The sequence below is a fragment of the Phoenix dactylifera genome, chromosome 8, assembly GCF_051530095.1.
Source record: "Phoenix dactylifera cultivar Ajwa chromosome 8, Ajwa_hap1_PhDact_Kaust_v1.1, whole genome shotgun sequence".
NCBI classification, from domain to species: Eukaryota; Viridiplantae; Streptophyta; class Magnoliopsida; order Arecales; family Arecaceae; genus Phoenix; species Phoenix dactylifera.
This window is the reverse complement of record NC_143197.1, coordinates 19,185,260-19,207,231: the sequence shown is the minus strand read 5'-3', so window position 1 is coordinate 19,207,231 and position 21,972 is coordinate 19,185,260. Positions and strand designations below refer to the sequence as shown.

Here is a 21,972-nt window from a genome sequence, read left to right as displayed (position 1 = left end):
GCAATAAGCACATTGTCGGCAATGTACCGGCATCCAACAAATGCCCATGCTCCGGGCATATAAATTTAGGTAGAATCTCCCGCAACCTACAGACCAAGATCTTCACCACAACCTTGTAGAGAGTAGTACATGGATTGATTGGCCTAAAGTGCCCTAGCTCCACAGGATCCTGCCTCTTGAAAATCAGAATAATGAAGGTCCTCTTTCAATCATCCAGCATCAATGCTGACATGAAGAACTGCTGAGTCACTGCTAAAACCTCCTGCACAACGATGTGCCAAAACCTCCGAAAGAAGATCAGGAGGATACCATCCAGTCTCGAAGCTTTGTCCTCACCCAAGGACTAGAGCGCCTCCCTCACCTCTGCCGATGACACTGGCCTGACCAACTCTGTCTTCTCAGCCTCAGAAACCCTGGCTGTTGGCGTTGGCATCGATACCCCATTGGTGCCATCCCCCTGATTCGTCCACATCAACCTGAAGAACTGCTCTATTGTCCGTCTGATCCATCCATCGCACAACTTGGATGGCCGAGATGCGAATCTCGTGCGACCAGGATGTGCATCTGGGCTGGCCCCATTTGCAATTTCTTCCTTCATTGGTGCAGTTGTTACATCAGATAAATACAGAATTCCTATGAATATGGCCCGAAGACTGTAGAGCAATGGCGTTGTCGTTGTTAATTGTTATTCTCAAGTAAATAACAGACAATATCAAATAATTTGAATTGTTTTTATTTGTAATCTCCGCGACGGAATTTAATTGACTGGTATCTTTTTCTCCATTTTATTGATTTAAAGAGAGGATTTCTCATATACCTATTTACTTCAATTTCATTTTACTAAAAAATATCACATTTTATGATGTGCCTATGACCATGGTAAATGTTATGATGTATCCATGGCCATTTGATATAAAGCATGGACTGGTTCAAGGCAAATCTACTATCGATCCTGTAGTCCAAAAAAGCGCTAATTCCACTGAAAGCCAGTTCTAAATTTCTCAGTATAATAAAAATAATATGATTACCATGTTTTTGAACTAGACAAGACCAAACGGAAATGATCATGAAATTGTTAAATTGATATAAAGCCATTGTTCAATGCTAAATCTTATTTAACAACTAGATTGTAATTTGTGCAAGAGGCAGTCTATCAGTCCAACCATGCACTAATTAATTAGTAAGTGCTCTTGTTGGACTTCATCTGGGTCATTCAATTTCTTACATGAAGAAGAGTTAGCACTTTTAATATTAGTCCCTTGCAATGGTTTACCCATAATCAATCCACAAGAACTAACATCTCAGTGGGGATCCATGCTCCAAATATTCATGGATCTACTTGCAGGAGCGGCCCAATAAATTTGGGGGCCTAAGGCCGTCTTGTATTTGAGGCCTTTCCTACAGTGGGCCGGCCTAAGGGGCCATTTTTTTGAGGCCTTTCTTGCGGTGGGTCTTTTTTGGGCTGGGGCATTAGACGACCGTCTAAGTTGCTTAAGGGTTGGACGGGCCCTATCTAGTTGAATAGATCTATTTTGACTATATGCTTCTATGTGCACCAACTGCTCAACCAATATCTTGAGTTTTTCAATTCAATCTTTACTGAAGGAGGCACTTTAATTGTAACAAAAATTTCTTGAATCAATCTAAAAATAAAGCAGCCAGAAGTAATACAAAACATGTCCGCAATATAATAAAGACACGAGCAACGATATCGAAAATAATAATGATTATCATAACAATAACAGTAACAATTGTTTCCTCTTACACTCCTCGTACATGAATGGCTAGGATTTATCTAGCTGTCTCTCAAAGATAATAAAATAGCACCATAATAACAACAACAGCGATATCAAGAACCTATCCAAAAAACCATCTAGGATTGTAAGAACTAATTAAAAATCACAGGTTTCTTGTGCAAGAGCAACAATGCATGGAGGTCTTCGTTTTCGGCAGGCGCTAACATTCTTGTTTCCTCGCTAGAACTCTCTTTGTAAGAGTCGTCCTCGTAATTTAGCATCACCATGAGAAGCTCCCCTTCCATGATCCCTCCATCACCCTCCTCCCTAATCTGGCAGCCTGCTCGCCGCTGCACCCTGACCGCCCACGTCTCGAGGATGTCGCCGGCCGTCAAGTGATTGTCCTTCAGGAACTTGTGGTAGTCGGGGCCCCTGAAGCGGAAGCATTTCTTGCCGCTGTGTAGTTTCTTCAACTTCATATGGTACACCCGTCCCAGCCGGTCAAGAACGCTCACCCTCAACCCATCTCCCACGCCTTGCCGCGTCGCGAGCTGCTTCTCCCCCTCCGTCATCATCTCGAGGAGCACCTGTTTCACCTCCTTCTCCGAGTGCTGCAGACGGTTCTGGTCCGGGTTGACGTCGGTTTGGGAAAGCTTCTTTCCTAGCACGCGCACCGGGCGGTTGATGATGCCCAGTCCCAACAATGTTTGCATCAGCCATTCGCATGGCTGCACTTCGGTGCATAGCTTCTCGCAGGGGGCGCGACTGCGGTGGCCACGGTTGTCGCCGCTCGTTCCCGTTGTCGTATTTCTCGTCTCCTCCCCCACCTGGTTGGGCTTGTTGCTTCTTGGTTCTTGAAATGATCTCCTCTTCTCGGCGGGTTGGGCGGGATCTTCGAGGCCGTTCTTGGCTTCATGATCTTCTGTCGGGCGATTGCCATGGCTACGGTTGCCACCGCTCGTTGCTGCTGTGGTCTTTCCCGTCTCCTCCTCCGCCTGGTTGGGCTGGCTTCCTGGTTCTTGAATTGTTTTCCTCTTCTTGGCGGGTGGCTCGGGATCTTCGAGGCCGTTCTTGGCTTCAAGATCTTCTGCCAGGCGATTGCCATGGCTATGGTTGCCACCGCTCGTTGCTGTTGTGTTCTTTCCCGTCTCCTCCTCCACCAGGTTGGGCTGGCTGCCTGGTTCTTGAAATATTTTCCTCTTCTTCGGAGGTAGGTAGCGATCTTGGGGGGTGTTCTTCGCTTCAAGATCTTCTATGAAACCCATGTCGCCACGGAACAAAGATTAGATGGAGTTGATGCTGCTTCTTGATATAGCCACGATCTGGAAAGGAAGCAAGAGAGATTGGGGAGAGGGTGTAAGCCCCGGTCCTTTATAGGGGTTTTCCTTCCTATTTCTATAATGAATCGGAGAGCTCCAAATCTGAAAGCAAAAAGGTTTCGGATTAGACGCATAACACAGGTGAAAGCGCTTAAAATCTAGATACTCCTCTTTTTATGCGGACTCTCTTGTATGCCGCATGAGTACGTGGGGTGAGGAGCACAGAAATTGTACGGATCTTTTACAGTTGGCATACGTGGCAGATTTGGGTGGGAGAAGGATTTGAACTTCAGAATTTGCACACGAAATTGTCCAACTTGCAAGCGTTGTTGCCTAGCTGGTGCTTCGCACCTTCATTAAATCATGGACTAAATCTGACTTGATCTTTTTGATTATTTTCTTAATGGTGACTGTAATTGTACCTCCAAGGCTCGACACCTGTACCTGTCACCGGGATTTTTTAGTTGTAACTGAAGAAAGGTTGGAAGCAGGACCACCTTAATCCGGGGTGGGGAAAAGGCCTTGTTGTTACTGGGTAGTAGGCTCAACCCGAGTGGTTCCATAATCTTCCACACTGAGCTCACTGCTCAGTCACAAATCCCTTCAACATATCTCAATTGAAATAATTTGATATTCTAGAGGCACCTCAACAGGATTTAAACCCATACATACACCTATCGAATAGAAAAGGACCAACATTTCGGGCTATGTTTCAGTTGATTTCAGTGGGAGCTTGTAATCATTTGCTTCAAAATATTTGTCTGCAGGAAGTGGGAGCATAGACAACATCTTAACGCCAGAAAAGCTCAGCAGATGCGGTAGTGTTGGCAGCATCAGCTTCACCCTTGTAACACCTAACTCACATGCCGTCATTGAGAGTCCAAATCAAAGCTTGGAATCAACAATTGCTTCACTAGAAGTGGAGATTGCTGACTCACAGATGAAGTTCCCTGCCCTCATTTCAGAACTGAGCAGTTCCGAGCCTTCTGGATATGTTGCAGACATGAAACAACTCAGTCAAAAGCTCGAAGGCATCCAACTTTTGTTGACAAGATTAACAACTCTGGTTTAGATTGGTCTGCAAATTGCTGGTGTACAGGATCAGGATAAAATAGATTTTGTGAACTTGGCACTTCTTTGTGTACATATATACGTATGTTGTTGAGTTTATACAAGGCTGTAATAAACAATGGGTGACCTACCTTGGGAAATTTTGTATCTCCCAAACATATCATCTTGTATCATTTTTATCGAATTGAAGAAAAAAATGAAAAGGAAAAAGTATTTTGTTATTTTCAATTATGGTTTACATCATCAAAAGAAATCTGATAATATTTGCAGTTGCTCTGTAACGATCTCCAATTTCTTAAAATTCTCAAATTCTGCCCTGCCGTACTCCTTTTCTTCCTTTCTTCTCATCATTCCAACAAAAAAAAAAAAATGCTCTATAACGATCTCCAATTTCTTAAAATTCTCAAATTCTGCCCTGCCGTACTCCTTTTCTTCCTTTCTTCTCATCATTCCCAAAATAAAAAAAAAATGGAACTCATGAGCAGAAGCTGGAGCCTGTTCCACTCCTCTTCCAAAAAGAAGTCCCAGGATCCATTTGAAGAGGTTACAGACCTTGCCTCTGGCCATAATTTAGTTAGAAATCGATGGACTTGATGCAAATGTAATATATGTCTGATGAATCAAAAAAGGGTCTTGCTCTTATTTCAAATAGAATCCTTGGCTTCCATCAGTAAAAGTCTCTCTTTAAGATAAAGTAGGCTTCTTCTTGTACTTCAATTAGAAATTTGAATTTCATTAATCTCAAAGGCTTCTTTCTATAAAGGAGTCCTAGGTTCTATATGTAAGAGGTCATGGACAGAGCTTCAACCCTTCTTTTACATGAGCAATCCACCAGATTACTATCATTAGATAGCCTCTCCTTGGCATCTCGAAGAACTGCTTCTTCAAGCGTTGCTCGGAAAATAGAAGATTGTGTATCATAGAGCATCTAATTGATATAGTATCAATGATCTCAAACATTTCGAATTCCAAATAGAGAACTTCCAAGGGATCAGATGGTTTTAAGATTTAGTAACGAAGTCATGACAGCTTAAATTTTTAGCTATAAATCAACTAGCAGACGTTGATCATGGATCATCCTAAATTTGATCTATTTTCTGAAAAAAAAAAAAAGACCTAAAAGAATACTTCATGAAGGTTTGAATGCTGATCCAATTGTGGATCCTTAAAATGCAGTCCTTTGATTTATGGTCGTTATGCTACAAATTGCATAAATTGAAGAATACATCTGGATCATCAAATATTTAGAAGATTCAACAGTAGATCATCAAATACAGAGCCACGGCGAGCTGGTTCAGTGGTCCCAAAAAACCTGGTTGCTTGTCAGCTTTGCTACTCAAATTTGTATGGAGAAATATCATAACTAAAACAGTTGTAGGAAAAATGCAAGCCAATAAAGGTAAGGAAGAAATGGCAGCAAAAACAAAGTGTCACCTTAAAGAGGTAATTAGAGGTGGGTATTAGGCCGGGCCGCCCATGGCCCGGCAGCCCGGCACGGCCCGGCACGAAGCGGGCCGTGCCTGCTACAGTAACAGACCGTGCTAGGCACGGCTCATAAAAGGAGGCTGGGTTGGATTAAAGATTTCTGGCTCGCGGGCCAAGCCTGGCACGGCCCATAAGGGCCTGGGCTGGCACGATTCGTGGGCTAAGCATGGCACTGCCCACGGGCCAGCCCGGAACGGCCCATAAGGGCCTGAACCGGGCCCGGCACGGCCCACAAGGGCCTGAACCGGGCCCGGCACGGCCCACAAGGGCCTGGGCCGGGCCAGGCACGGCTCGTCCCACTCCTCTCGCTTCATATCTCGCGCCCTCCCCACTCCCCACCTCACTCTCCCCCCGCTCCGTTCCGCTCCACTCCCTGCCGGCCTCCTCCTCCTCCTCCCCCTCCTCCTCCTCCTCAAAAGCCCACCATGGATAACCTGAGGAAATCCCCTCTGAAGCCATGGAAGAAAGGCCCCACCAGAGGCAACGGAGGCCCCCAGAACGCCACCTGCGAGTACCGTGGAGTGAGGCAGAGGACATGGGGCAAATGGGTGGCCGAGATCAGGGAGCCCAAGAAGCGCACCAGGCTCTGGCTCGGCTCCTTCGCCACCGCCGAGGAGGCTGCCATGGCCTACGACGAGGCCGCCCGCCGGCTCTACGGCCCCGACGCCTACCTCAACCTGCCCCACCTCCGTTCCAACATCAATTCCACCATCACTGGCAAGCCCCCGCATAGGTTCAAATGGTTCCCTTCCAAGAACTTCACGTCCATGATCCCCTCTTATGGCCTTCTTAACCTCAGTGCTCAACACAACGTCCATGTCATCCACCAAAAGCTTCAAGAGTTCAAGAACACGAGATCCTCTTCTTCTTCTTCTTCTTGTCGTAGTTTGTTTCAGAGTTTGGAACAACCACCACCGGCGGCCCCAGTTGAGGAAACTCTTTTGGAAAACTCCAACATGAGAGTGGAAGAAGCGAGTGTCATGCCAGAGAAGCCTCAGATTGATCTGAAGGAGTTCCTTCAGCAACTGGGTGTGCTTAAAGAAGAGGAGAGTAAACCGGAGGCCGATGAGGGTGCCGAAAGCTCGGTAATGGCTGTGCCTACGCAGGAAAGCAGTGGGGTGGCTTCGGAGATGGTCGGTTTCGACGAGGCTGACTTCAATTGGGACACGTTGGTGGAGATGCAGGCTTGGGCGGACCACTCGGTCATCGAGGATGGCGGGTTGTCGGTCGGCAATTTGCATGCACGGCTGTTTTTTTTTTTTTTTTTTTTTTGGGACAGACGGGCCGTGCCCGGCAGTCTCGTGCCTAGCACGGCCCGTGCCGGGCCCGGCATGGCCCACCACAATACGGGCCTAGGGCCGTTCCAGGCTTAGCTTTTAGATTAAGCGGGCCGTACCAGGCACGGCCCGTTTAGTAACAGGCCGGGCCAGGCACGACCCGTTTGGTCTGTGGCCCGGTGGGTCTGGGCTGGGCCGGGCCCGATGCCCATCTCTAGAGGTGATTGAATGAACGAACGTATTCCATCCAACATTCTGGATGGGCATATACTGACTGAAAACTAGGGAGCAAGGAGAATGTTTATACACTTGTCCTAAATGATTTGCACTGCAATCATATAATTGAGCATTCTCTAATTTCTATATATCCATTTAGCAATTTGCTGCTCTTCAGACCAGCTATCCCATAAGGCCTAATTAACTCATCCATCATAATCTAAACAAACATGAAGCATTTAGAACTTCATTGTGAACAAACATGTGAACTGCTGCAGTATCTTCCTTCTTCTTTTTTTTGGTACATCGGCGACTCACACAATGGGTGTGAGTGTAGTCAATTAAATCAGAAAAAGCAGAAAATGCAAAGTAGATGGGATAGAGTTGTGACTATCCTAGATAATACATCCGGAGTGATATGCTGCATAGAAAGCCACCCAATCCGTAGCACAGTTGGCCTCCCTGTACGCATGAGTAACCCGAAATGCAATACATTCACCTAGTAGACGCCGAATATCATGGATCAACCGTATCCCCTGGTCGGACTGCCCGGAACTCAGAATCTCCTCGATCACCTTGGCGGCATCTCCATCAAGGATGATGTAATCTGTACCCAGCACTCGTCTCGCATAGGAGACGCCCCCCAAGTGGCTCCGACCTCAACCCCGGCAACAGTCTGGTCGAAGATGCACCGGCCCCCGGCCACCACTAATCTGGCCTGCTGGTTCCTGATGAGAAATCTTGCACCACTGCATCCACTCGTCGTGACACGGCCGTCCAATCTCAGGAGACGAGCATGATCCTGGATGCTACAAGAGCGGTGTCAGAGCCCCAGATTTTTCTAGCCAACCCAAGGGATGACAACGCAGAGATATCAAGGACCTTCGTTGCATGTCGTAGGGCCCTATCCACCACCGCACTCGGGTGCGCACCTCTATCTTCAAAGATCCAGGCACTTCTGTCCAGCCAGCGGCGGTAAGCCAGATAAGCCGCCTTAATCTCCTGCTCCAACTGGTTGGGCCGCCGAGAGGACCCCACTATAAAGATCAAAAAATTCTTGATCCACTGCCCACCCATCATCGATTTCTGATCGAATCTCCGATTTCACCAAAGGAGTGCGGGAGCATATCTCTCACCATAAGAAGGAGCGACGTCGACCCACGCGGAGGACAGATGGATCCGCTGGATCCCCAAGCCTCAAAAGCTTGCGGGCTCCAGAAGAAACCGGGCTACCAACCTGGTCGCAAAAACCTCTCGCCACTCAATCAAGGAGTGAATCCCCAGACCCCCATATTTGGTCGGCTAGCAGTTATCCTATGCCAATAAGTGGACGCCGCTTTTTTCCCCCTGACTCTACCAAATGAAGTCTATGAACCCGTGCTCCAGATACCGTAGTATTGCAATGGGCATCAAGGTGTTAGATAAAAAATAGATAGGGATCGAGCTGAGAACTGACTGCACTAAAGTGATCCATCATCACCACCATCATTGTTAGCCAAGTGCCTATAAGCCAAGAAAAGAACATAAATTTGAACAGCATGATAGCCCACAGCTACACCATCCACACGCTGTCCTCCCCAAGTCAGATATTCAATTGCTGGTGGAAACAGGCTGATTAGGAAGGACTCAGCATTCTCTGAAGTAAACCTGAAGACACAGATGTCAAGGAAAAAGAGGGCCTGTTTTAATTCAAAAAAAGAAAAAAAAAAGCGGTCTATGACTCCCAAGTATACTAAACTTCACTATTAAATCCATAGCAAATTCATAAGGCTTCTATTATACGTCCAGATTCGGGATAAGGTGATTCTCGCTGATCAATATGTTTAAATTTTAAAATTAGAATATGAAGGAATACATTTAGAGGCCCGTAGCCGCACTATAACATCGAGTACAAGAGCAGAAGGCTACAAGAACACAGGAAGCACAAAAATGAGGAAAAGATGCGGCTTTCGGAGACGAAAATCTGATCCAAGCGGTGCAGCTACTTCTACATCATTTAGATACAGCAACCCTGTTGTACAAGTACTGAAAAGCGAGTTAAAGTAGGACCTGCACAGCTAGCGCGACAATAAGTTATGTGGCTACTTTCCTGGGTAGCATGATCATATGTGATAGAACCACAGAATAAGACTTTCTTCCAAGTAACAAGCTGAAATTATGGATGGAAGACAATAAATTGTTCTACTCATCTAGCTTACAGACAAAAGCTAAAGTCGCGCATTGGTTGCAAGGAAAGAGTACCTCCAAATTAATGGGTCGCATCATGACTGAACTACATCCCAGCGCCATATTGAGCCATCCTCACAACAGCTAAGGATGGTGCTGTAGCAGAAAGACCAGTTTTAGAGTTCCCATGGTCAAACTAATATATACATAAGAAAGGTGAACCTATGATCTTTTAAGGATGGATGTGCTCAAAATTCAATTGAAGCATAATGTACCGATATGATGTGGGTGTGACTTAAGTACCTTCCATCAAAGGACAGTGCTGTCTGCCTTATGGGAGATTTACATTGAGCATGAGCTAGTCTGCAACAGACTGATTTGTCAGCAAAAGTTGCCGTGCATAATAGGAAGAGATACAGCAATAAAATAAGAGAGATTGTGTTAAAATAACAAAGTTAGAGATCATAATAACCTTGCTATGAGAACAGGTGGGCTGGACTGAAGCTCCCAAACATAAATCTTTCCTTCCCGATTTCCTGCTCAGTGGAAGTTGTTACCAGTTCATAATATCAAGATCACCCAAACAACTGCTCAACGTAAAACATTTAATAAAAAGAAATACTTTGATATAATCAGATAATATGGATGTATTATGTCAATAATATTTATTTTTGCTAAGTCTTATTTTTTGCTTAGGAAATATTAGTTTCTCTAGAAACAAGATTGGTCCCCGCTTCATTGTGAAAGCGGATGGTGGATGAGCAAATTTCCGAACTCATTCTCTCTTCTTCTGGAACCTCTTCTTGAAGGACCAGAGAAGGAATTTCTTGATTTGTAGTACGAAATCTTCTTCGGAATGTAGAGGAAGAAATTAAATGCCTATTATTTTTAATTCTGAGATGGCACGTGATGATGTTGAAGCTTGGTGCTCATAGCTTCATTTTCTTCCAAGAGTCTCATGCATTTCTAAAGAGTACTGGATTCTCACTGGGCCAAACAGAGACTGAAAGGATAATATCATTAGATTCACTACCAATACTCTTATCCCCAAAAGCTTTCATTGAGATTTGCTCTATTTTTCATCAAAAAAAATGAAGTGGACTAAGCAAGTACTAAAAGTATTTTTGCACTCATCGAGTAAGCTTTCTTACAAGTTAAGATCAAGCTTGATGATGCTTCAAGGATTAGAATGCTCAAATTTCTGGTACAGAGTTCTGACTTCAGTCATTCTTCTTGTTATTTTATTGTTAGTGGTATTGTCAAGAGTCACGCAGACAGCAGGTTTTGTATTCACAGGGCATGACAAGCATAGTTATGTTTTGTAACCATAAAGCATAGGGATATTCAAAAAGATGATCCCCATGGTTTATTATGGTGCCTTAAGCTTGGTAACTTACTACTTGTGTATCATGTGATCACTCAGTTTAAACTTTTTCTAGAGCAAAAAAAATTATTTGCACGGAACCATGTTTTGGGGACCGCCAAAACTGCTTTTATGTACATTCTAAGAGTGTCTCATCACCTTGGTCCATGCAATGTGCATTTTAAGATGGGTAACAAGAAAGAAAGTTATGCCCTCAGTATGTTTTTCTATTAAGGGGGTAAGTTGCAAATTTTCGGATGCCCCTTGATCCAATGATTAAGATTAAACATTAACCGTGGTTCTTATTGGCAAAGATGGTGCAAATCTAAACTTTCAGTGGCCACTAACATATTTGATTCACCAATGGGGCTGACTAGTTTGTGGGTCCAAGAAGGCACCAAGAAAAGCTTTGGGCAAAGAAAAAGTAGTGGGAAAAAAGGGGCAAAAAAGGAGAAAGCAAGTAAAAGGAGGAAATAAAGAAATATACAAACACAAGTAAAGAGGGGAAAGAAAAGAATAAAACAAACAAAAGAAAGGAAAAAAAGAAGGGAAGGCAGGCACTTCTACCAGGTCAGATCCTCCCATTGTTCTCCTCATCTCCATCTATTGGTGCATCCTCATTCTTATTTGTAGCCAAATCTCAGCAGACATATGGTCCATCAGATTTAGCTCAATCCCTTTAGGTTTAAAAAGCATGGAGCGGTGCAACAGAAGTTTCTCGAGTACTAAAAATATGCTGGTCAGTGCCCCTTCTCCAGTTTAGGGCTTAGAGAGCCCATGAGTCAAGCATTAAATGCCACATAGAATTCTATAAAAAAAATGCAAATGAAACCCAGAGTCATCAGATCCAAATCAAAATTCAGACTGTAGCCTCTTGTGGATTTTACAATGATACAATCCATATATTGGGCCTACATCGTCTAATATAGCTTTCATGTATTAATAAATCTCTCTTGGACCAGGACTTTCGCCTCTTTAGATGGCATGCCCACAAATTGCCTTCTAATACATGGTTCCCTTTTACCTGAAAATTAATGGATAAAGGCATCTCTTCAGTCCTGTTTGCAAATTTTTCATTTCAATCTTCCTTTGAGAATTGAGATGTCTACTATGAGCTACTTCCTTACTGGATACTATGGTTATATTTATTAAAAAGGCTGCACAACGGACATCTAAATCAATACATATTGGCGAAAGATTTGTTCTAGGTTCATGCAATCCTCTCAATTAGTTCATCACCCACTTAAACTATATGCCATATTATAAAAATCATACATAAATTGATAAACTCTAAAGATTTTCTCAAATAAGTCGTTAGTCTTGAAAGTCGAAACGTATGAATTACTTGACAAAAGTAATTGAAGTTCCAAAGCAATCAAGCATGAGAGATTTGGAAATTTGCAAAGAATATAAATTGGAAAAGTGGACCGTAAGCTTGTAAGACTACTTGCTAAAACTGATCTAAGCTTTTCAATCATATCATGGATTTAGTTCGAGCAACCAGCATATAGAAGTGCACACCATACAAAAGATTTTGGGTTGTAATACCGTCCATGGACCATAGAAAAGACCTTGCTACTTACTAACTATTCTTCTGGCAACGTTATTTGGAAAAAAATTTATACAGGTTGGAAACTTATGACCCTCGTTGATACTACATAAAGCCAATCAAAGATGGCATCAATTGTCAGTGTTACGTACATATAGATAAAGGTAGAATAACTCTTCATAGGGGCCTTGTGGATTCATAGCAACTTGCTGGGGCAGGCTAGTCCAGCTGGTAATAAGTTATACAAAAAGCATGCATCGATAAAAGCATAAATATATTCTCTATATAGTGTTTGCCAAGTTGCCATGTCAAATTCTTGTACACACATTAAAGCTCATGTCACTTGTCCATGCAAAGTTTTAGTACCGGTGAGATACTGGGGCATCCCACTATCACAAGAGACAGGGAACCATCCCTACTGACAAAATGGAACGAGTTGGGGAATGGACTGGGATTGGATGAGACATCCACCATCCTGAGTATAGATATGCAAGGCATCCCATTCCAAGGAAAAACCAAGATGACACATCCAATAGTATTTAAAACCATGTTCTACTTGGTTCAAAGAGGTTCGAGTTGGGTCCCAAACCAAGAGGCCAGACCAACCCAAATTTGCATTCATTTGGGTTGGCACATCTCAACCTGGGTGGTTCGAGTCAGTTTGGCAGGCCATGTTTAAAACCTTGTGTCCATGTAACATTATTTTGTCACAAACTCTTTGTATAGGGAAAGGGAGGGGACGAAAATGTGGGACAGAGGGAAAGGGACTAGAGAGCTAATCTTACACCATTCTAATTCCCGATAATTTCTACATGCCTTTGATGGTCATAAACAAAGGTCTACGAGGCTATTAGTTGTAATAATACAACAGTTAAACTTATGAGCATCTCATGAAATATTTTTCCCAAAGATCTTGTTAGATCTTAAATTTTGCATCTAGAGGATAGTGCATGAAGAAAATGACGCAAGAAAAGAATTCTTTCCGTAAGTTTTGTGCATGTCAAAAGAAAAGTTCTGGATTGATTTATAGACTTATTTAGCATTTATTAGGTACTTAATGAGTTTAACTCATTTGATTTGTCCTTTGAAACACAAAGCAATTCTTGGGGGAAAGTTTGGGGTCAAAAATTTTAAAAATACCTTGTGGTCATCTCCCATAAACCATAATATGGAAGAATAAAATAAATTATTAGATTATAAGGAGAAAAGGCCTCTATTAAGGGCCTAGCATGTTTTTTATTTCCCTATTATATTCTCCCATACCATTGTCTATGTCTCACATGGTTAAAAGAAGGTTGTTACAATGATTTTGGAATGAGACATAGAGAAATGTCCTGGCTACTTTCATAGGGAGGTCACAACTACATGGTGAAGGAGGAGGCAGTATATAGAAGTGGTCTAAGAGGAAGAGGTAAGAAGAAGATATGGTCTAAAATTGCATCTGATTGTAATAAAAGATGCCAAATTTATAACATTCTAATGTGAGTACAAATGGTGAGATCATTGTTGCTATGAATAGCCTTGAAGTAATAAAATGGAGGAAGAAGTGAGTACTTAATGTTATTACCTTAAAATCATTGCTGCACTTCCAAGCTTGTCAAAGGGGACATTAAATATGTTATTCATCAGCAGCATAAGCTTAAACCTACATAGGAAACAAATAGCCTCTCGCCTGGACACTTGCAATCTTTGACTATATAACAAGGCAAACACTTAGAGCCTATTAGAATGTCTGAATAGATGATCCACAGGATAAACTCAATGCATGACAAAAGTTCAGGTAACAAATGATGACAGGAGAGATTCTTGCAATTAGGGAAGCCTCCCAATCACACAATCCAGAAAGCAGGGATGCTAGATTCATTGTAAAAGGTGCTTTATGGCCTCCAAAATTTTTCTGAATTATGTAATCCAAGGATTTCTTAATTGGGAAAGCTCCAATCTTTCTACCAGTAACCCTTCTCATGTCAAGTCATATAAGGACTATTGTGGATCCAAACAGCCCCTTAGTGTTCTGTTTTGCCACCCTTAGTTGTCTTATACACTACATGATGCTTCATATCATGAAACCATGCTGGTATCAATTTTCAGTATCAGTTCTAACACGCTAAGCGGTGGCATTAAGCCTCAAACTACATCTTTAGTAAAAGTTTTCTACTCTATTGACCTGTAGAAACTGAATACTATTTCATGCATTTGTCCATGTATATATGTATGTACCCTTATATAGATGTAAGAGGTGCAGATTGGTTGCCATGTCAAATTTTTCTAGACGCATTGTTATCTCTGCCAAATTTTGGGATGATATTTTGTGGTTCTTACCTAGAAATTGTTACTGAACATTCCTCATCCCCAACTCACGAGGTTTCTTCCCTCTTCCATGTCTCCCTCCAAGCAAAAAGAAAAGAGAAAATGAAAAAGAGAAAAAGAAACTACTATAGGATAACAAATAAATAAGAGGTTTTTCGACATGAGAAGTCCAAAAAGGATACTAAAAAAAATCCAAATGTTGGTATATGATCCACATTTTTATCAGCGAAGTTATATAAGAATGAATGCATCGTAGCAAATTATATATACAAAATTTTGCATAATCAAGGATAGAGGTTTACCTATTGCGGCTGCATTGTAGTGAAAATCACAAGAAAATTTGATGAACCAGATATCACATTCAGGCACAGGGTATTTTTGAAGAATATCAACAGCTCCCTGAGAAGAATTTGCTAACAAAACAATTAGATCTTACAGGGATAATAGCTCTGAACATGCAGAAGAAACAATAAAACCACTATTGCTTGCAAGAACAGTAACATCCATGACATGAAGGTAGTAGTATGTAGGTTGCATATATAATTAAATACATATATAGGATTAAGAACTATAGAATGTCAGTTTACACAAAAAAACATGTGGGAAATGAATCTGTGGAATCTTTGGTGCTCAAGTGCCCTTGGATAACAAGAGCTACCCAGAACCTCACCTCTCCAGGACTTTGTTCCTTGGTTTTTGGCTCCCACAAAACAATTTCATTGTCAACACTCTGCAGTTTTCAACCAGAATATATCAGTATACCTTGAAACTCATTACATAATTCACAAGCTACAGCATCAACAAACACTAACTGCAGAAGGATGTAAACCAACAAGTCATACCGAACAATTAGTCAAGCTAAAACTGGATCAAGTATATAAATCGTGAATTATGATAACAATGTCATAATTGTTCTCCATTGGATAAGGCAAACTTCTATCGCACACAGATGATCTAGTGGATACAGTTGCTCCATATAGTAATATTTATTTGCACATGTCAGTCTTATTTTACATAACTGAATCATTTAATCATTGAAGAACTAACATCTTAAGAAACATCTATAACAAACACAAGGATTACCAACAGAAAATCTACTATGCTTTACAGAAACATTCAAATGTGAATTAATTGCATTACACTTTGATAGGACATGCTGATTTAGTGCAAGTTTCTTACCACACATTGTTTAAATAAATTGGATGCAACTTATAGGAGCCAAGTATGATGGATTTAAGGCCTGCAGAAAGCCAAGGGCAGACCAGGGGACCTCACATAGATTGGAGTGCAAAGACCCCCAAAGTCCAGTCAGATTCCTTTGAAAGTTAAGAGCAGCCCTCCCCTCAAAAAAACCAAAATCTGATCTCCTTTATATTTTTGGCTCCTCCTATATTTTTGGTCTAGTAGGAGCCATCCCACCTATCATCCAACTAAATTGGTGACTTCTTACCTAAAGTCTTGACGATTGATTTCATCTTAATCAATAAGAAGAACAGGACACCATCTCATCTCTAGTTAATCCCTGTCATGAAGTAAACATCTATCACTGTCAGACATCCTAAAATCATTCAAAGCCTCCTTACACATTACTTTTCTACTTTATGTGCTTGATCTCAGAAACTCCAAGCCATTTATCTCACCCAAGTGGCTACCTTTTTAGTTTTTATTCATTCTCTTTTTTTCAAAATACTTTTCATTCACTCTCAAGCTAATGACTAATAGAAGATCAGGAAGAGTAGTAAACGAGTTAAAATATAAAAATCTTTGACAAAACTAATTTAAATAAGCATGACCTCTGGGATTTTAACCATCTACCAAATTGACCTTTCCTTTGAATACTTGAGCATCACATTCCTCATGGTATTTCTCCCATGGTTTGCTCTATCAAATGACTGAAAAATAAAATCTCATGCAAAGACTCTCTCTCTCTCTCTCTCTCTCTCTCTCTCTCTCTCGCGTCTACTGCAATATACTATAGCACAATCTATGCTAAAATCCTTGCACCTTTTTCCAATTCTTTTCCCTCTAATAGGAAGAATCTAAGGAAGAAACAAAGGATTAAGGTGACCCCTCTATTCTTCATCTTCCCCTTTTTAACTTAATGACATTATTATGTTCAATCATTTGTCATTGTGCATAATGTCAACTTAGCCTTCAAGTGAAAGATCAGAATTTGAAGATCTTCTTGATTATTAAATTACTGAAACTTGTGTAGATCATTGAAAATATTCAAATTGATGCTATATTGTAATTAAATATAAAAGGCAGACAATATAGAATTCATTTACTGTTAATCTATACTACATGATAACGCTTGACCATTTGAATTCAAAATTGGTCTCCCATGGTTAATCTGGAATCTGTATATCAGTTCTTCTATTTTAATTTTGTAGCAATAAAAATATCATATATGACAAAAACCCCTAATGAAAAATCATGTTCCCACCCTTGCAAAAAGCATTCATATATATATATATATATATATATATATATATATATATATATGCTAGACTTGGCTACACTTGAGTAGATCTCCACTCAAATGCAATCAGATCCACATTGGACAATGAGAATTTCATATTGATGATCCGAGCTATTGAATGTGTCCTACTACTTCTAAATTGCGTACATACCAAAAAATATATGATTTGAAGATTCCTAACCCATGCATCAAGCCGCCAAAAAATTAGATAGTCTAAATAAAATTAAATTATATATATTTTTTAATAACTTGATGCATAGGCTGGGGTTCCCCAAATTACATGATTTTTAGTGTGCAAGCAGTTTAGAAATAGCAGATCACATTCAATGGCTTGGATCATCGATATGCCCATCACCCAATCTAAATCTAACCAAACTTAAGTGGAGATCCACTTGAGCGCAGCCAAGTCCAGCTCTATATATACCTAATCATATATTCACACTAAAATAATGTTTATGTATTCACTTCTCAAATTACATACATTTGCACCTGCACAAACACATAGAAAACTTATATACCATGTCACCAAGTAAGCTATAGACAGATGCCACCTTTAACATATGCTAATATATAACTAGCTTAACTATAGCACTCCTTGCAAATGTTTTATTTAATTTTACCAAGAACAAATTCTAGCTAGATTAAATCTAAGACAATTTGCAGAATTAGTCAACTAAGAAATAAGAATATACTCTTTACACTACATGAGAAGAGATACTTCACCTTTGACAAGACAAAATCACCAAGCCACCGAGTGCAGTCAACATAGTTGGAGTGGACTGAAGCTATGAACACCTGCAGTGATAGCAGTTAAGTTTTTTTATTGAAACTACTAATTAGCTCTAACCAATTGTCATTTCTTTGTCTTCTGATTGATATTCATAAAAGATTTCACACTCACTGGAAACTGCACATATTTTGTGGGAAATTTTGATGGAAGGTCAGTCCATGTAAATGACTTTTCAACATATGTCCAGAACTCTGCACAAGGTAGTTGATGTCATGAAATCTACTTAATTAGAGCATAGACAGTCACAAGGATCAATTCAAATCACTTGCCTACCTTTCATCGACCAAATTTTAACAGTATTATCCATACCACAACTTGCTATGCGGTAAATATCAGAGGGATGGAAGTCCTACAAAACAAGATTGTGCTTACATAGTGAATACTTTATATTCATTCATTGGTTTTATATTGGTATAAAAACTAAGTCTAGATACAAAAGAAATACAGTAAAGTAGGTTTTCACTGAACACCACACTTACAACACTCAAAACTTCATTCCGATGACCTCCTGCCCCAGCAAATATCAGTATACAGATTCCAGTGTGCACATTCCATAGCCTAACTGATTCATCCTATTTTTGGAACAAAAAAGAGAATATATCATAACATCAAAACTATGTCAGAGTATAATGGCATTTAATTATGACAAAGCAATATGCTTATCTACCTTGCTGGCAGACACCACAAGTGAAGGCTTCAATGGTTGAGTCCTTATTTCATTTACCGAATCCCCATGACCAACAAAACTCTGCAAACATTTGTGCATCACAACAGAACATCTAGTCCAATAATTCTATGCTACATCAGATTTTAGATCAAGATCCACAGTATCAAAATCGGCACCAATGCCGGTAGGCCAGGAGCACGGTATGGTACACCCCCGTGCCATACCGTGCCATTCTAGCATGAACCAACAAGCAAACCAGCAAGGGAGGGGGAGAGGAAGAGAGAGAGGAAGAGACGGAGGGAGAGGGAGAGGGAGAGGGAGAGGGAGGAAGGGAGGGAGAAAGTGGGAGAGCATGGTGGAAAGAGAGGGAGAGGCGAAGGGAGGGGGAGAGGGAGAAGGAAAGAGAGAAAAAGAGAGAGGGGGGGGGGGAAGAAGAGGGGAGGGAGAGAGAGGGCGGCAATGAGCGGCAGCCGCCGGAATAGGACTAAGGGAGAGGGAAGAGAGCTTTCGAAGCCCTCTCTCCTCCATGTGTTAGAACAGGGGTCGCCCCTGTTTCGAAAGAAAATTGGGGCTTCCTCCCCTTTTTTATAATTTTTTTGATTGTTTTAAGTGAAGTTAGCATTCACTGCCGACTTCACTTATTATTCTCATTTTCTAAATTTTTTTAAGTGAAGGCAGCAATAGCTACCGTCTTCACTTAAAAATATAAAATAATATATAAAAAAGGGTTGAAGCCCTGTTTCCTTTGAAAGCCCTCTCTCCCCCCTCCCTCGGTTTGTTTTGGCGACCACCGCTCACCGCCACCCTCTCCCTCACTTCCTCCCTCTCTCTCTCTCTTCTCCTCTCTTTCCTTCTCCCTCCCCCTCCCTTTCCGATTTCACAATTTTATTGCCAGAACCATCTTGGTCCACCGCCAATGCAGCTCAGTACATCCCAAACCGTGTGGTTTGGGATGATTCCGCCTTCCTTGTTTCAAATCCATTCAGCTAATATAAATCATATGCCTTTTGTAACATGAAAGGTTTAAAAGAGGGATATGTTCTAAAAGGTATCTTAATCTCATGGATAATAATAGATCAATGACTTAAAAAAAAGGGATAAATACATAAATATCTGTGTGTGTGTGTGTGTATAACCCATTTGGCAGGCAAATAGAAATTGTCCTTCAAAAGACATTTGAAATATAATAATCCAAATTGAAAAGGATGGCATACAACCTTATGTATCTTCTCGGTGCCAGCATTTATGACACGAATGATCCCATTGCTTCCGCCCGCCACTAAAAGTGGAGTCCCATCAAGATCACAAGCCCAACTCAAAGTATAAAATGACTCATCCTTCTGAACTACAATGAAACATTCCAATCATTAGAAAATACATAAGATCCTATACTTCCTAATCAACTCTAACAATTGCCCCAGTACACAACCAATCGGTATTCAAACATTCATATACCCGGAAATTTAGATACCATAGAATCTTTATGACTGAGACCCAAATTACAAAAGGAATTCAAATCACATAACTTCATACACTCTATTACTATATCAATCAATCAAAACCTAATAACTAGACCTCTCACAAGATACCTTTAGACAGCTGTCTTTGATTTTAAGAACTTCAGCAAATTCCCAAGCGCGTAAATGATTGACAATCAGAACACAAACAATATGCCAACTGATGGTACCGCAAAATCCAATTACCAACCAAAATCAAACAAACATTAAAAGCAAAAGGACATTTTTAATATTTCTTTCCAATCACTATTAACAACGAGACCAATTGCAAGACATCAAAGCTATAGAAAACATACATCCTCATCAACATACGCTTGCAGCACAGCAATGAGACCCTGTTCAAGGCAGCGATAAACAGTCACCTGTGACAAAACCATAATTTCCGAAATTAGACGTATCAAACCATAAAAAATCGAAAAAAAGGGGGAAAAAGGCCCCTTTAGACGAGCGAGCGAGGGGGAGAGAGAGAGAGAGAGAGAGAGAGAGAGAGAGCAGAGAGGAGGATTAGAAGAGTATACACGGTTGCCGCCGACGGTGGCGAAGACGTCGTAGTAGCGGGCGTCGATGAAGTTGAAGGAGATGGCGTAGAGGGGGCGCTTGCCCTCGTGAAGGCGGTTGCTCACCTTGTACTCCTTCTTCTTCGCCGGCGTCAGCGAACCCACCGCCGCCTCGCACCCAAGCTGCCCGCTCTTCGCCATTTCTCTTCCCCTCTCCCTCCCTCAAACAAGTGGAGAATTTTCTAGCAAAAAAAAAAAACAAGTGGAGAATACTTTTCACCAACAGTAAGGTCAGGAGAAAGTAGAATATTTCAACATAAATGGGTGAGGTTCAATTTGGTCTATGACTCGGACTCGGACCCTATGATCACGGAAGTATGGTGAGGTAATAGCTCTCCGCAATCGTGGTTATTTATTATTATTAATATTTAAGACTCAGAGATTGTGGTTTGTGGACATTGAGTATGAATATATCTAATAAAATTAGAAAATAAAATATCGTATAAATACGTAATATAATTGGGATACCTCCTTGTTGGCGGTCCTGAGCCGGCTCTGCCTCCACCTAGGGTTGAACCCCCACGTCCGCTCGGAACCCAAAAAGAAAAACCTTTTCTTCCAATCATGAATGGACGTCGGAGCACCCTGGAAGAGCGGCCGGCCCGCCCAAGGGCGATATAGAGCCACTCCCCGTCTCCCGGACTGGACTTCAACATGAAGAGCTGCCAAAAGACATTCGCGGAAGTCGGGATTCCGTATGCCATGCACAAGGACAGGAACCCGATAATCGTCCTCCATGCGTTCGGAGCAAGTTGCGCCGGGACGAGTTGGTACTCCCCGAGCAACTCGTTCACGAACCCATGGAGGGGAAACCATAGGCCGGCCCAGAGTGCCTCCAAATACGCTCCGATCCGACCCACGGGGGGGGGGGGGGGGGGGGGGGGGGGTTCGTCACTCGATCTCCCAACCCGGCGGGTTCCAAACGGACATGCCGGGAATAGATCCGGAGGTCGCGGTCCACCGACTCCAAGTAAAGCCAACTTGTAAGCATGTGCGACAAAAGAAGCGAAGTGCTGCTCCAGAGCGACAACGAGCAGCGGCCGAGGAAGTCGACAAACTCCTCAAGGCCGGCTTCATCCGGGAGATATCCTATCCAGAGTGGCTCGCCAATGTGGTTCTCGTCAGAAAAGCTAGCAGAAAATGGCGCATGTGCGTGGACTACATCGATCTGAACAAAGCTTGCCCGAAGAACAGCTTCCCACTTTCCAGTATCGACCAGCTCGTAGACTCCACCTCAGGACATGAGTTGCTTACATTCATGGACGCCTTCTCAGGGTACAATCAGATTCGGATGGCGCCGGAGGACGAAGAAAAAACGGCCTTCATTACTGACAGGGGTACCTATTGCTACAAAGTGATGCCTTTCGGCTTAAAAAATGCTGGAGCAACTTATCAAAGGCTGGTCGGCTGAATCTTTAAAGACCAAATAGGCCGAAACATGGAGATGTATGTCGATGACATCTCAGT

At 41.9% G+C, this 21,972-nt stretch overlaps 1 protein-coding gene and 1 pseudogene across 12 annotated transcripts; one reads left to right on the top strand and one right to left on the bottom strand.

Annotated features, from left to right (window-relative positions):
• Nucleotides 1-6,036: 6,036 nt before the first annotated feature.
• Nucleotides 6,037-7,298, top strand: LOC149753004 (dehydration-responsive element-binding protein 2F pseudogene; annotated as a pseudogene).
• Nucleotides 7,299-8,849: 1,551 nt separating this feature from the next.
• FIE (Transducin/WD40 repeat-like superfamily protein) lies at nucleotides 8,850-20,733 on the bottom strand. Of its 12 annotated transcripts, none has more exons than XR_016396186.1 (15): nucleotides 20,467-20,724; nucleotides 20,245-20,310; nucleotides 19,649-19,771; nucleotides 18,432-18,512; nucleotides 18,244-18,336; nucleotides 18,038-18,113; nucleotides 17,876-17,955; nucleotides 17,698-17,769; nucleotides 15,163-15,222; nucleotides 14,795-14,891; nucleotides 13,750-13,875; nucleotides 9,743-9,806; nucleotides 9,574-9,633; nucleotides 9,346-9,426; nucleotides 8,850-9,253 (listed from the first exon to the last, which is right to left on the bottom strand). XR_016396186.1 is itself a non-coding variant. In XM_089924821.1 (14 exons), exons 1-13 carry the CDS (start codon nucleotides 20,644-20,646, stop codon nucleotides 9,366-9,368), a joined length of 1,113 nt encoding a protein of 370 aa, XP_089780947.1. In that variant the 5' UTR covers nucleotides 20,647-20,733; the 3' UTR covers nucleotides 8,850-9,253; nucleotides 9,346-9,365. The 12 variants fall into 12 exon arrangements, 8 of the variants coding, with proteins under 8 accessions (XP_089780947.1, XP_089780949.1, XP_089780948.1 ...); XR_016396188.1 differs by having other exon boundaries at nucleotides 8,850-9,161; XR_016396187.1 differs by having other exon boundaries at nucleotides 8,850-9,153.
• Between the last annotated feature and the right edge of the window lie 1,239 nt (nucleotides 20,734-21,972).